At 41.1% G+C, this 16,414-nt stretch overlaps 1 protein-coding gene across 1 annotated transcript in view; it reads left to right on the forward strand.

Moving 5' to 3' along the window:
- The window catches only part of efna2a (ephrin-A2a), an 84,109-nt gene extending 67,695 nt beyond the window's left edge, over positions 1 to 16,414 (forward strand). The window contains exons 2-4 of the mRNA XM_084914536.1: positions 7,049 to 7,341; positions 12,343 to 12,408; positions 13,919 to 16,414. Of these exons, the coding sequence (XP_084770662.1) occupies positions 7,049 to 7,341; positions 12,343 to 12,408; positions 13,919 to 14,043 (484 nt within the window). The 3' untranslated portion in view covers positions 14,044 to 16,414. The remainder of the gene's footprint in view (positions 1 to 7,048; positions 7,342 to 12,342; positions 12,409 to 13,918) is intronic.

Consider the following 16,414-nt stretch of genomic DNA (forward strand, 5'->3'; position numbering starts at 1 on the left):
CCTATCCTTCTTGCAACCCCCCAAAAAAAGAAAATCACCTCTGTGCAGAAAAAGTATCTACAGAGACCAAAAACTTTTTTGTGTTATTTTCATGGTGTAAGTTGCGCATTTTAACATTAGAGTTGCTACATGTGTTGACAGGTCATTCCCATCACTTCAGAAGAAGACAACTTGGGTTGCATCATGTGCATTCTTACACATGATGCAACCCAAGCAGAGATTCACTCATAAATCCTCTGCCCCGTAATGCTAAAAGAGCCCAAACATCCTCATCCTAATTCTTCAGTTCAATTTGCACCAAATCACAACAACAGTCTCCTCAAGTCTCTTTATATTGTAAGGTAAAGATCCCAAGTTATCAGCTAGCAGCAATGATAAGCTGAATGGGTGCTACTCACTAAGACACATACATGTACCTGCAAGTTAGTCTCAGTAACAGACTAATAAAATACTAGACCTGTTGGCCTGATTGTCTACTACTACTGCTGCTGCTACTACTAATATGAGCGACTGTCCGTCTCCCAGCAGGCCATATTTCTTTGTTGGATAATTCCATTAGAAATGCTACAAAATGAACATACACCACAAATGTGGTTGAGAGTCTCAAATCGTTGGCTTGAATAAGCAGTGATGATGTTCAGCAGAGAGCAATCAGCTGTCATGATTATTCATAACAAAAATAATAATAATCATACCCAGTACAGTTGTTATGGAAAATTAACTATAGCATGAAGGCTCTAAACGTGTTATTTTATTGGCTTAAGTTGGGCATTTTAACATAGGAGTCTATGGGGAATTAATTCCTTAGTCAGCCTCAGGTTGCCGTTAGAGGAACTGCATGTTCTGTCACTTGGCAGTTGGCTTCATTTAACTGCCCTATGCTTTGCACTTTACTTGGGCACAGATGCTGCACACACACAAAAAAAAACAGCATGTAGACGGAAAACAAAGTTGTTTACACAGTAAAATCTGAAAGCTGTTCCCTTAAATAAATCAAGCGATAAGTTATTTCAAGAAGTGAAGAAGTGTCCAAAAATCCAGTGTCGAGAAATGTCTACCAAATGAAGATGTTGTATTTTGAAATGGTGCCTCCTGTAGTTTTTGCGGGTTTGTGCAGCCAGTCTCTTTTCTCCTCTGAGCCATTTTTACCAAAAGCAACTGGATCAGAATTTGACTGACAGACCAAGAACGGAAGAAAGAGGTTTTTCTGGGGTTTTTTTTTTTTTTTGCAGGCCACGGTGTGAGTGCACCATAAGTGGGAGTGACAAAGACAGATCAAGTAAAGCTAAAGAAAAGGAGAAAGTTATAGAATGAGAGTGGGATGACATAGTGGGAGAGAGAGAGAGAAGCATCCTTTGATGTTTGGTGGTTGATGGAGCCTGCTGTTTAGGACGCAGGCAGGTATGGTAAACATCCAAGGCTTCTCCAACCAGAGGCTTTGATCACAGCCATATTGAGAGAGGATGTTGATGACTCACTGTTGTCAGAATACTAAAGAGTGGCCACTACACGCAGGAGTACAGTTACTACTGTATGGAAAAATACAGAACTTGCGATTGCAGCAGATACGCACATCCAGAAAAAAACCTCAAAGACATGTTTTCTCTCGTCCCCTTTTTGTTTGGATCTTTTATTTCACCTTTTAAGCTCTCCCATTTCTATTTTCTTTCATCCTGATATGTGCACACAAAACCATAAAACACTTTAACGCAGATCCATTTCCACTGATTATGGTCCAAGCCTCAGAATGATCCTTTTATATCCAGATGAGAGCCACCAGCCAAAAGCCAAGTCTTTCAGCTGTGTCTGGCTAACATCACCAGACAATTCAATTGCACTGAGAGAGTGAGGAGAATTTGTGAAGCATCAGAGGATTATGAATGATATCATATTGCTCAGGTTCATACACAGACAATATTAGAAAGAAATTGCTTCAAGCGGCGGAACAAAAAAATATGAAAAGACCATGTACTAAACAACATGCACTCCAACAGCAGTCTGTTTAACAGGCATAATTTAAGACAGTGTTTTCATAGACACTGCTTAATTTCAAAAGCATAAAACATATAGTTTTAAATCTTTATCTTTCTACCCCTTCAGAACTTAATTATCAATATGCTAGAAATACAAACACATATCTTTCCCTGGAAATGAAAGATAATCAAGTTTTTTCAGCCATAAAATAACAAGCATAGACATTATTTCTTGTACCGGTTGTAAAAGTTTACACTGAATGAGTAAAAGGATTAGTGAAACTTTATAATTTTGCTCTGTACTTTGTTGTAAGCTACCTTAAAGCTTCTTTTGTGCCGAATGTTGAATTATTATGATGAAATAGGGTTGGGGGGAGTTATTGCTTGTCAAAAATGAGACACTCTATGAAAATTGGTGCAATCCATACTGCATTCTGTTCAGTCACTTGAAATTCCCTCCAAGATATTCCATGATCCAAGAAGTGGAGGCATTTAGGAACCACAGAAACTCAGCGCATGGTTGCGTAGTGCATAAAAGTCATCAAAGCTCTGCTGACTCGGTAACTGCAGAGCTACAAATCTCCTCTGCCATTAACAACAGCCTCCAAACTGTGTATCAGGAGCTTCATGGCATGGGTTTCCATGGTGCAGCTGCTCCTGTAGGTAAAATGTGTAGGTAGCTCTGATGTTTTCATTGCAGCCAGTTCACTAACTCTGTAAATTAGATCCTTCTGCATAGCCCAGTCACTGTTTGTGCAGATGCTTAATTTATGTAACTGCAAGCAGTACCTGAGTAATACGTACTGAGAAAGGTTTTGCCTATTTAGAGAGCGTACAGAAAAGGGTGGTGGGTTGATCTAATGCTGATTGGTTGACAAATGGGCCGGCACAGGGAAGGGAGTGACAGCGGAGTTCATCAGGAGTGAGAGAAGCACAAGAAAAAAATTTATAATTTAGATTTTCTCCACTGAATGGCCAACAACAACACAAGCAAGAGTAGCACACAGACTGGTTGTACCACATATTTTTGACACTGCCCCCATCTGACAACAGATGCTCTCTGCAGGTAGATGAGCAGTCCGAAGCTGCCCACGGATCGCTAATAGACTGCCAATGTGCTACCACAGCTGAGCCAGAAATTCCCCATGAGGTTTGCCATACTTGCTGCAGTCTTTTCCTGAATTATCGGTGTCCACACTTTGAAAAAAAAAAACTCCGCACTAAAGGAATAAAAGAAGTCGAAACAGGCAAACAAAAGCCATCACAATATTGTGTATGAAACTTCACAAAGTTTGATACTTTTAAGCTGAGAGGATTGTATACTTGTGTTTACAAACTAGCAACACTGTCTGTCTCACAAAAAAATCGAGAGGCACAAGCCAAAACAGTGCCGAGGAGATGTCACAACTGATGGCGCACCCTTCAAAAAAGCAAAATTGACTATATTTAAAGAGGTTTAAGCCTCTAAACCTGAACCACTGAACCATTCAGGTGTTAATATTCGGGACTCGAGCTGCACCTAGATATTTGGGAAATGACTATGTGTTGTTTGTCGGTTTGTCCAACAGTTTACCTGCATGCAACCTAGGCTTGCTCAAACGTGGGTGCGCAATGGTACTTAAACAACAAGCAGAAACCACAAAACATTTCATAATAAAGCTCTTCTTGGCAGATTTTGCCAATAAGGGACAAGAAGATGCCCGCTTATAGAGATTAAGTGTGTTTAAAAGACTGGTCTATTGCAGATGTAACAATGATGTTACAGTGCTCTGACTATGAGCTAGTACACTTTAATAACACTAAGAAATTAAAGCCCTGATGTTCAGCGAAATGTAATTTTCAAGACTTAAGTTGCAAATAAATTACATCATAAATAGAAACATTTATGAAGCTTCATAATGTCAGCTTTTATAATGTTATGAGTTCTTTAAATATAATGTTGCACAATACTGTTATATCACTGCTTTCACAGCTTTGAAATATACGCACATACAGATTCAAAGACATCCCATTAAAAACACCAATAACACACAGACACACACACGCACACACAGCTCTTTCTCAAAGAGCCATGTCTTATATGTGAGTGCATTCCCATGTCTTTTTTTGCTAGTGCAGTGTGTGTGTTTAATTCCAAATGACACTCAGCCTGAGAGTGGAATATACGGGACACACAAACTGTGACACACACCAACATGCGCTTTTTAACAGCTCACAGTGCAGTGGCACACCTGCACGTTCACCCACTCACCTGCACATGCGCTCGCCTCGGTAAATTAGGAATGCAGACAGTGTCACAGGAGCAGGGCAGGGCACTGATACAACCTAATGTATCCTGGCACATTAGCCCTTTCTTGGATTGAGCATCCTCACCGAGTGAGACCCACTTTGCCATGCTACCATTTAACCGGCCACACACACACACACACACACACACACACACACACACACACACACATGCTTGCCTGCATGAACACACACACACATCCGTACTTTGCTGCATATCCAATGTACTAATGCTCAAGTGGTAGTCATCCATAAATGTATCAGCACACAATCAATAGGCAAAGCACATTTGTCTCAGATGAAAAACCATAGTCATATAAATTGAAATGAAATATAGAAAACTCCTCTTCCATCTGCTCTTCTTCCATCTGGCCTCCACCTCCTCTTCTGCTTTTTCTTTCCTCATTTTTCAGCTTTATTCTAAACTAATTTCATGCAATCTCATTACCCCATATTTGAGTGTCGCCCTCCTCTCTCTGCTTTTTCTTCTCTATTGTTCTAGCTTTGCACATATTTCCCTTCCTCCCCCACCTTTTTTCTCTCCATTTCACCCCTTCTGTTCTTTGCTTTCAGGCTTTTTATTCTCATTCTATACATCTCTCCCTCTGTTTCTCCCTCTGCCTTCCCCCTTTAGTTGTTAATAAGAGTTGATTGGGAGCAGAGAGAGCCAAGAGGAGCTCCCTGGTGGATCAATGCCTCTAAATGATCTGTTCAAGGATCCCTTTAGAAGCTGCAAAACGCACTCTGATAGGGCACCGAAGCATGAAGACGCTCATTTCACATCTAACTCACTTCCTGATTTGCCCTCTGGGAGAGAGATAGGACTGCCGTTATAGGGATAATTTGTCCCAAAGCTAAATATCCCACTAACCAAGAGTGCTTAGACCAAAATGTCTTCATTCTAGGCAATCAATTACTGCCAAGGTGAGGGGGAAAATGATGAATTTGTTTAAAAAGCCCAAGCCGCCTGTGTGCATGCTGTCTGTGACAACTAGATTGCACGACAGCTTGGTTTTGTTTAGGCTATGCTTATTTGATTGAAGACATTTTCCTGCGTCTCAAATTTACCGAGCTTCGACATACAAGATTTGATAACGCGGTGTAATGAATTTTAAATGTACTTGAGGTGGTACATTTGGAATTGAATTGATTGTAGCTGTGGTGATGATAATGAAGGTAATGAAAAACACCGGAGGACGTGGCGGCTGCAGACATCGACAGGTTTATTGACCACAAAGAATAAAATGGATATTGCACTGACTATTTAAAAATGCATCGAAATGTTAGATGGTTTACTGAAAAGATGTTTATACTTTTACTCTACAGAGCTCATTTTTGCCCTGCTTTTTAACACACATCTGCTGTGCTGCTTACTAATAGAAAGGAATTAAATGCAGTTTCCTACAGGAAACAATACATTACATTTTATTTTAATTGAACTTAACTCAACTTAACTCATTGCCTGTTTAACTTAACTACTGAGTCAACATATACTCTGTCCTGCTGATATAAACATCCCAGAGCAATCAGCACCAGTTGCCATGTTTATTAATCAGCAAACAAAAAAATAGCCTCCAACAAATGCAAACGATTCATTATAAACACACCGTGCATTATTTGAAATTTATGTCTATAGAAAAACAAGGCAGGGAAATCCAGAAGTGTAGAGAGGCAGGCTGCACGCTGTTGGTTTTAGTCCTCATCGGCATTTGTTGACAATAACAAAAATATAGAGTTTCTCCAGCCTCATCCTTTAAAGAGAGACTGTTTCACTTCACTGACTTCAAGATTGTAAACAGAAGTTCAATTCTCTTATAAACAGCACTGGCACCAAAATATAAACATAAATAGAGCCTGTATTATAAAGGGAAAATATGCAGCCATATGTTTTTAATGTATTAAAAGTGACTAGCAGAGGTTGCTGAAAAAGGATGAAGGGGCCAGCATCTCATGCGTTTCCATATCACCTGCATTCTATGAATATTATAAGGGACTGCCGCAGTGTAGAAACTCCAGGATGAGCGTTTTAATACCAATAGTTTTTTTCTTTAATAACTTGTTTCGGTTCATGATGCCAACCTCACTGATCTGCATGCTTGCTGAACTAAGTGGACACCTACAACAGCAATGTGTGCTCTCTACCATGATGACCTACTTCTCTTAAGTATCATGCCACAAGGTTCATTCAAGCACGCCGACTGGAAAAAAAACCTGTGTTTGAAACATGCCTCGAATTCCCATAAATTGTAGTTTACCAAGCTTTATTAAAATAAAATTGGTTGCTATGTAACCTGGCATAACCAGAGGGATCATCATTGATTTTTCTGGCTTTAACAATATATTGTTTTGTTTTTGTTTTTTTTTAAATGCCCTCTAGGATTATTTTTTTTTCTTTTCACTGACTCAGGTGGTTTAAATCAGAAAAGCAGTTTCAGTGTCCTTGAGCAATATATGGAAACTCTAAGGAGTGTTGTTCTGCGACCTTTGATTTGCCTCTGAAGATGTGTAAACACAAAAATGTTCCAACAATCGCACAATTTCATATGGTTACATTGCACCGGATGACTACGCTAGGCAGATAGTTTCCTTTGTGCTGTGCAATCATACAGAAATTGTAGTAAATATTGATTGTTTTTCAGGAATATAAAGATTTTTCTTAAAACGTAAGTCTTCCACAGTCTCATTTTACCACAGAAAGCACAGCTCCTCACAGATTCTGCACATATCCCTGAGTCTGTTCGCTTATTTTTTATTCATGAAGAATGTTTCCTTTTTTCTGTGTCTTACAGGTTCTGGCATGGAGAGTACAGGGTGGCAGTGAACATCAATGACTATCTAGACATCTATTGTCCATACTACGAGGGGCCTCCATCCCACGGACGCATGGAGCGCTACATCCTATTCATGGTCAACCATGAGGGCTACACTTCCTGCCAGCACAGGATGCGTGGCTTTAAGCGCTGGGAGTGCAACCGTCCCACCGGTCCTGATGGGCCCCTGCGCTTCTCAGAGAAGTTCCAGCTCTTCACTCCTTTTTCCCTGGGCTTTGAGTTCAGGCCTGGACACGAGTACTACTATATCTGTAGGTTATCAGCCAAGTAGAGTGTGTTTCTCTGTGTTTGGGGAAATTGTGTGTGTAGGTAAAGATGTTTGTTATCTGCATGTGTGTGTGTGTGTGTGTGTGTGTGTGTGTGTCTGTCTGTTTGCATGGTATCCACGCTCCTGCTCAATTTGCATTTGTAAACAATATATAAATATGCAATCAACAGAAGCTGATTGAGAGAGTTCTCAAACACAGCCCTCACAAATACACCTTCCATCTCTTATTCGCCCCTCTCACTCTCCCTCACTTTATTTCTTAGCGCATCTCGCTGCTTCTGCCGAGATCATAAGTGGTGTGCTCGGCAAAGTGGTAAAAATGTCAGCAGGCGTAGTTTGTAATCATTTTTATATTAGCTCTATTGATGTTTCTCCTCACTTCAACAAGTGATGTATTAGTATTACCCCCCTGAGACTACTTTTTTGAACAAAGCTATCATTCCCCCAGCAGGCGTGGGACATATAGTAGCTTCAAATTACTCTTAAACATTGTTTTCAACTTCTCAGTGTGGGATGGATTTACTGCATCCGGACTGTTTAGTGCAAAATCAGTTGGTAATCACAGAAAAGCAACATTAAATTGACTCTGGGAAGCTTTACTGTCAATGTTCAAACACAGGAAAGCACCACTTTTCCTTTTTATGCTGTAGGAGCTGCAGTTGTCTGTTTTAGTATCCAAACCACCTGGGAAGAAACGTGTTTTTCACAGAGCGCACAATTACAAGGACACCAAAAGCAATTGAAAAAACTATGTATGCTGTGTTATGCTTTTTTTTTTTTTGCTTTCATTTGTTTGGTTGGCTGATTTTATTTTTCTTTGTCAGTCTCAAATGACCGTACAGTCATTTGATGAGTTATGTAAACTCATCATTAGTTTTTGATCAGTTTCGTTTTTAATAAGTACACGTCAGTCAGCAAGGGAAAATACTTTGCACTTGCAGGATTCAGTTTGCCAGCAGATAGCTATAACGACTGAGGAAAGTCATCCTATTCTTTTTTTTTTCTGACTTGACCTTTGAGATTCTCTTAAGAAAAATCTTATTTTGTCCAAAAGATTATTTTTTTTACTGCGTGGAATTCTGTCAGTATGCAGCCTGACACAGGTCTCTTCATTTCTCCTTACATTATCGCTGCACAGTTGGCTGAAAAACTGACCTTGACCTTTTTAGCAGGAGATGGTGCATTCTCACCATGACTCATAATGGGAAGAAGGTCCTGTAGCACCAGTTTCAGGTCAGGTTATAGAGGGAGTTTTTTTGTCCTTGGATAGTGATTCTCATTTTACAGTGATATTGTCTTCATTCTAAGAGTGCAAGGAGACTTTAAGCAAAGAAAAAAAGTTAGATATAGAAAGGCAGATTCTGAAACAGGTTTCGTTTTTTCAGGTTTTATTTCTCATGCAGCAACAGTAACTGTTTTGCAATACAATTAATATAAAAACAAATGTGCAATGCGAAAATACAACACTTTTGCATTACTGAAAAGTTTGCATTTAAGACTATTTGTAGGTAAAGAAACTTTTTTTAAATGCTAGTTGTCATCTACAAATATTTACCCAAGTCTGTTGTCTGCACAACCACAAAGACACAGCAGGCGAGAGTCAGGGAGCTGAAGAGGCAACGATAACAGCCACCCGATGTCCCGATGCACTTTTCCCAGTTGGCACACATACACACAAGCACACATTCTTCTGTTTTCAGTCTCATGTAGGGATGGTTTGGGCCCCTCTAGTTAGTTGCTGACTATGGTATTGTGTTCATGGGACCCCTAGGGATAGTGTGTGTTCCACATGACTAGAATGCTTGTGAATGTGTTTCAATATATATCTGTGTGTGTGTGTGTGTGTGTGCTGCGGGGGGAGGCCTGGTCATGGGGGTCAGTTGTCAAGCGATTGTGAGTCCGTGAAAGGCCATGTCCATCATCTTGACTGGCAGGCGAACACACATTCTTGCCTCTCACCGTCACTCACATGCTCACATTAAACACACTCATGCACAGGTCAGTACTGATGTGGAACGACAACGTGCCGACCGTTTTAACCACCCGGCCTTTCCGCTAAGTGCCTTATTGTGTGCGTCCTCTCTGAACATACTTGTGAAGCACATATTTGATTGGCATTCGTGGTCACATCCATGAGAGTGCATCCCTGTGAGTGCACACTGGTGTGTGTATTTGTCATGGGGCTGACATGTTGACAGGTCAGCTCCACCCCTTGCTTCTCCCAGCTGTCATCTGATGAGGCTGAGTGGTTTTCAATGGGTTTTTAGGGGACTTTAGATTGTGGATGTGCTGGGAAAATGAGTCACTGGGTGAATTGGTGTGACTTTTAAAAATGACACAGGTGGAAATTGTTGGGGGTAACAAAGAAGAGGGAAAAAACCTTTCTAGCCATTTTGCCTTTTTCAGTCAAGCCAAAACAGAAACGTCCACTAGGACAAGCCTTAATGCTAGGCCCAAGTTCTTCTGCCCACTACAAGTAGTGCAGGGAGATAATCTGAAAAAAATTGATGGATAGGAAGTGGCCTATAGGTAAGGCCTTACAGGCTAAAGGAGGTGAAGGTCAGAGAGAAAGATGGAGGGAGGAGTCGTGGGCTAAAAAAAGAGGGAGGAGAGGGCAAATGAGGGGTCAGATTTATTTCCTGTGCACTGTGGATCTCGAACATGATTCTCTATGGGGTCACTACTGGGTTGTGGCTTCCTCAAGGGAGAAGGCCAATAGGTCTCCACGCACACTTCTGCAACCAACTGTGCGTGAGCACATTCTTTTACACATCTGCGTATGTGTGTGGGTGGCTGTGCTCGTCAGCATGTCTGACTGGTCAGAGACTTGGACACAATCTCCTTTAGGGTCTCCAGCTCTATTTCACATTGGAGCGAGGTGGGACTAAAAACCCAGATTCAATTTCATTTACTCTACTTTGAAGTTTGAATCACACTAACTTTTTAACATTTTTTTCTTTTTCTTTTTTTTTTGGCATTCAATCTGGGCAGCAAGCTGGCTCAGTGGTTTGCACTGTTACCTCACGGCAAGATAGACCTGCGACTGTGGGGAATTTGCATGGATTTCCTTCCCCATTCCAAAGACATTCAAGCCAGGTTGATTTGAGAGTCAGTTATTTCCTTTAGGAATGTGAGTGTGAATGAATTTCAGTGATCCCTTACAAACTTGTTTACATTGCCTAACGTGCTTAGTGTGTTTATGGGAGCATATAGTATGAGGACATAATATATGAAACTCTTAAACTTCTAAACACTGCAACTACAAAGCAGTTGCATTAATTACTGGATTAATGCTAAATTGTGACAAATGTTTAACATGTTAACTGAAAAAATGTATCTTTTGGATACATTTTTATGTCATCTGACATATTCAGTTAAATTAAAGTTTTTAAGGGCGCGCTGCATACCAAGGTTTTGATAATAGCTCTGCAGGAACCACCTTGCTGTTGCAAACATGAACCATGCTATCTTTGGTATTTTTTTTGTAGACCCGGCTAAAGAAATTATGAACAAAAGATGTGTTTTTGATACAGGCCGCTAGTTACAAAGTGCATAAAGATATAACTTGAACATGTTTTTGCTAAGTTATCTTTTATGTGTAGACACAACATCCTCGAGTTAGGTGACTTTTTTATGCCTAAATAATTCATTGCTCAGTATTAAGTGGCTTAAAAATAAAAATTCCTCTGAAAATGCTCAGGTACAAGGACTGAAAAATAAGTGGGGAAAAAAAACATGTCCAAAGAAAAAACTGAAAGCTTTTTTAAAGGTCTTTTGAACTTTTCGTGGGGTTTACTACAAATGAAATTCAACACAGCCGGGCTTTCTTTGCATTCTTTCTTTCTTTGCACTGGCTCAACAAAACCCCAAATCCCATCCATTGGAGATCACACCAGTGGTTATCAACTTTCTCTGTTAAGCCGTTCTCTATTTCACATGTCCTGTGACTCTTTTTCAACACAATAATACTGCTACAAATAAGAGAAAAGACTAATGCTAAGGAAAGCCATCTTTGGATTTATTTCACAGAGCAGTAAAATAAGCATTTTAATATGTGGGCATTATTTTATCGTTGCATGAGCCCTTTAAGTTTCAGTTTATATCTGTGGTCATCAAACCACATCTGTATTAGTGTATATATAGAGAGGTATCAAACCTCGTGATTTAGGTTAAAGGGGAGGTCATCATCAAAGTTACTGTCCTATAGCCTAATAAAGGAAAGGTTATCTGCAAATCAAAGTGATTTAATTGTACTGATTGAACAGGTATTTTTAGTGTGTGTTCTGTGTTTTAGTAGCTCCACTTCCAGCAGTGTAAAACAGACTTTTGCAATTTTTTGCAATCAGGCAAAAACTTTTTTTTTTTTTAACATTTTCTGCATTAGGCAATGCACAGTTTGTGCTTCATTCAGTGATTTTAGTAGGGTAAGACTTAACAACTTGCAAATATAAAATGTATGCCACCAGCAGAGAATCTCGATTGCACATAAAGAATGCTGTAAACACGAGAATCAGTGAAAACGTGGCACTCCTAGCCGATTTAAAACCAAAACTCTGAACATACCCCAGCACAAGATACTACAATGATTTAGCCAAGTAAAAAGACAGCCACTTTCGTGACACTGAAAACTCTGCCTTTAACCTCAACATAGCTCACTAAGCCATTGATCATGCTTCACAGTACGCCCCTCTGGAGAACTATGGCTCGTGACAACTTCTAAAACTAAAAGTTTGGCTCCTTGGAAGCAAAGTCTAAAGAGCTTTAAAGTATCTCATGACTTTCACACAATACTGTTGGTTCTTACTGGCTTGCAATATATCAGTTATAAAAATAAAGAAAATTCTGTCAAATCTACTTTTGGTTCACATAAACACAAAATAATCTTGTTTTATATCTGGGTTATTAAATGTATTTGGTTTGCAATCAGCAGCAAAAATCACGTTATCTCTAAACTAATCTCCACTTTCAATGTCTCTTCTCACAGCATCTCCTCACCCAAACCATGTGGGGCGGGCATGTCTAAAGCTGAAAGTGTATGTCAGACCTCCAGGTAAGTCACGCTCTATCTACACACACATGCTCACTCACAAACACACAATGACATATACACACAGATGTCCAGATTGGCTATCAAAGTAAAATTAGGGGGAATAAGAGGTCTGATAGAATGCCCCGGCAACAGACCTCGCTCTGATTCACAGACCGGCCAGGCAACACTTTAACACCTTTACCCACAGACACGCACGCTGAAAACACACACGCGCGTGCGCGCATACTGACACATTCACACATGCGAGCGCACACGACCGTGCGCAGACGCAAGCACACACTTACAGGCACAGAGAAGAGTGCACCCACATACACACACACATAAGCAAAAAGTGGCATACCCACTTCACATCAAATCACATCACATCACACTGGGTGTGAGGGAGACCTTCTGTCCTTGTAGAAAGAGAACAGAGCCGGCTGAAAGTGCTCTCTAAAAATGTTACCAAGCCTCAAAATCATCAGACTTTCTTGAATCACTCATAGGAAACAGAAAGCAATCTAATAATAAACCAGCTGCATGCAGTAGAAGTTTAATTTAAAGATTTAAAGTTTTCCTAATGTTTCAGGTTTGTTTTTAAAGTTGACAAGGCAGATGATGAGATGATGAGAAGATGAGGGACGACTTGCTTGCCACGTCACTGTGCAGCTTGCTAAAACACACACCTTTGAAAAGTGCTTCCTCATAGGCAGAGCGCAGCGCTGACACTAGTGAGCCATGTTGTCCAATGATAGCGCTGTTTAAAAATAACTCAAGAGAAGCCTTGCGTACATGGGGATCAGAGTATGGCAAGCATTACATTATACTTGCGTTATCTTGAAAATCTACCTGTATGTCTACGAATGTGGATTTTTTTTCCACTAAGGAATCAAACCTGGGTAATTACACGTCTCCCTGGATAATGACATGGCTCTGAAGAGCTTCATAAAAGAGAGTCAGCTTACACAGCTTTCCAGGTTCAGATCATTCCATATCTCGCTAAGGGAAAAGGAAATTCGCTCCTCCTTCATAATTACTGAAACAATGTACATTCTGTCGTTGCTCCAGCTCCTCTTTGAGTTGCTGTTAAAGCAATGTGTCTGACATTGCAGCTTCCATCTTTTCTATGAAATGTTGTCATTCGATTGAGCTCTGAGCAGTTGTACATGTGTGTGAGTGTGTGTGTCTTTGTGAGTGTGTCTGTGTGTCAGCTGCTCCAGATTCTGAGTCTCTGTGATTAAACTGTAATTAGGTTGGTTAAACCCCCTGCAGAGCTCAGTTGCCGTCATCTTCTCTTCCTCTTCCTCCTTTGCCGCTCCTTAGCTGTTAAAGGATGAGAGTTTTGTGCTTTGCTGCTTGCTTTCCACCTCTCCCCAACCGTAATCGTTTCACTTGTCTACCATTTTTCTTTGGCTAAATCCACCCCCTCGTTCATTTGCTGTGTTTTAGATTGTTTTGTCTTTGTCTGTGCGTCCTCTCTCAGTTCAGATGTTTTGTCGTTTTTTTTCTCTTTCTCATTTCTTTGTTTCAGATGGGTCGGGATATGATTCTCCGGAGCCTTTCCTGACTGATGGAAGTTCAAGCTGGAGGGCAGGGTGCATGACCCTCTTAGCTGCTCTGGCCTCACTCTTCTTGGGACTCTTCTACTGGCTGTGACCCTTCTCTCCTTCTTCATGGAGCTCCCGCCCAGGGATAATGGGCTGGGCTGGCTGTCCCTCTCAATCCACCACCCCTCAGGGAAGCCCTCTGTCTCCGTTCCGCTCCCACCGCCACCTCAATACAACCACCAACCACCCCCACTGCCAGCATTCTTTATGGCCCAGCCACGGACACCCTTCACAGGCCTGACTAAGAGGGCTGGGTCTTAAGCTGTCTGGGAAGTTGTCGTTTATCTCTGGTCCCTGAATTCCAGGTGGAAAAGCACCTCTCAGCTGAAAAACACAAGAGAAATGCCTCTGCACTCATATCAGAGGGTCCTTTTGATTTGACTATTGACTCTTGGCCACTGATGGGGTAGATATCGCCATGGCTATGATTAAACTTGTCGTTCTGGGGCAATTCCAATCATGCAATCACGGCAGGATGCATTAAGCGATAGGCCTGGATGCACAAAAATTGAATTTTGCTCACATTGCTATCCCATCCTCAAACCAAGAATTGGAAGTGGCCAAGCTTGCATTGTAATTGGAATTCTATGCTATCTGGACCAATTCCAGCTGCAACAACAATAAGAGCAATTGCATAGAGGAGAGGAGCACAGTGGCTCAGACTGTGCAGAAAAGAAAGGGGGAAACAATGCGAGCACAGATTTACATGAATACGTCCATATGGGTAATGTAATATTACACGTGTTGATATTTTCAGATCCAGTGTAGAGTCACTGCAATGTGATACAAAACTCATGCAGTTTTAGAAGAGACTCAGATAACTCATTTAAATGACAAGTATAACCATAGCCTGTTTCATTGGGAGGGTGTGGGGGTGTTCGGGGTAGGTTCGATGAGATGTAGATCTTCAGGTGGGATGTGTTCTGTCTTATTCGTGTTTCTAAACAAAGCATTTATCACAGCCTGGCCAGCACAGGCGTCTTCAGCACTGTCTAATGTTGAATGGGTCGGGTGACTTTTGGAACCATGATTTTCTCATGTATGAATGTACCACTGGTCACCCACCTCTTTGTCTTTCTGTATTATTATGACTGTGGTCACTTACAGTACCTTCTCTCAGACTGGCAGGATGAAAGAGTCGGGGATTTGAAAAGATGACATGTGGGAGTTGGGGCGGGGGATGAAGAAAGGATGAACGGAGGACAGGTGAGAAAAGGAGGCGACACTTAAGTTGCATGACCACTGTGAAACCTTCAGATCAATCTTGTTTCTAATGATGATATATATTTTTTCATGGGGAAAATCAGAAACACCCTGCTGCCGCTCCTTTGCTCTCCCTGAGACTTTTTCAGACATCAAAAGGAAAATTTAACCTCTCTCCTCACACGGTTTCTCCTGTCTGGCTTTCAGTCGTTGATGGATTAGCTTGGGCCCGGAGATAAATGGACCCACAGGGTGAAACTGACTGGAAATCAGCCCTCAGAGCCCAGGCCAGATCACAATGGACGTAAACACTGACTGAAGCTGGTCCTGGGTCTGAGGGTTAAACCAATAAGGGAAGCGCATAGACTGTGGCAAATGAGGCGAGATGTGTGTGTGTGTGCGTGTGTAAGTGTGTGGTAGCATCACTAAATAACACATATGGGTGTATACACACGCACACACACACACACACATATTCACATACACATGTTTAGTCTTTGATAACGAGACTGTTCCTCTGAGATGGTGGGAGCATTCATGGTCATGACTATAAAGGGAACAGCACAAAGAGAGAGCGAAGAGAGGAGGGAGGAGGGGAGAGAAAGCATGTGTGTATGATGGGACTGAGACCTCTTTAATGTTGGGAAGTGAACATAATGAGTAAGCACTGTGAACACACACCTGCATACACACGATGACCCATGTACAGATATACACACGTAAAGACATGTAGAAGAGCGAATGCAGATCTAGACATTTACAAAGACATGGCATGAACATACACACATGTACAATCACACACCACACACACACACACACACACACACACACAAGAAAACACAAACAAGGGGAAGCACTTCTTTCCCAACTTCATCTTATTTTTGTAGCATTTAAAATCACTGTTAATTACTCCTGTGTGGAAAGCAGTGATGGGGTATAGCCTGTGGAAGATTAAAAAAATGTGTCTTCTCTTCTTCTATTCCACTGATGCTGTCTTTCTATTGTTCTTCTTCTTCTCTGGTTTGTGATCCATGGTTGGTAGTGGTAGGATGCCTCCGGGGCTGAGCGTCATGTATGAGTTTGTCTCCTTTTCTGTTTGTTGTGTTCTTGTGGACGCTGACCTCAGTCATTAAAGTCAGTCAAAAGTAAACACAGAAGTCAGAGCAAGGAGAGAAACACACAAATAAAGATTGTCTTTTTGTCTACTCGGAAATCAA

Source organism: Perissodus microlepis, chromosome 19 (assembly GCF_051167445.1).
Source record: "Perissodus microlepis isolate ML-2025 ecotype Zambia chromosome 19, ASM5116744v1, whole genome shotgun sequence".
Taxonomy (NCBI): domain Eukaryota; kingdom Metazoa; phylum Chordata; class Actinopteri; order Cichliformes; family Cichlidae; genus Perissodus; species Perissodus microlepis.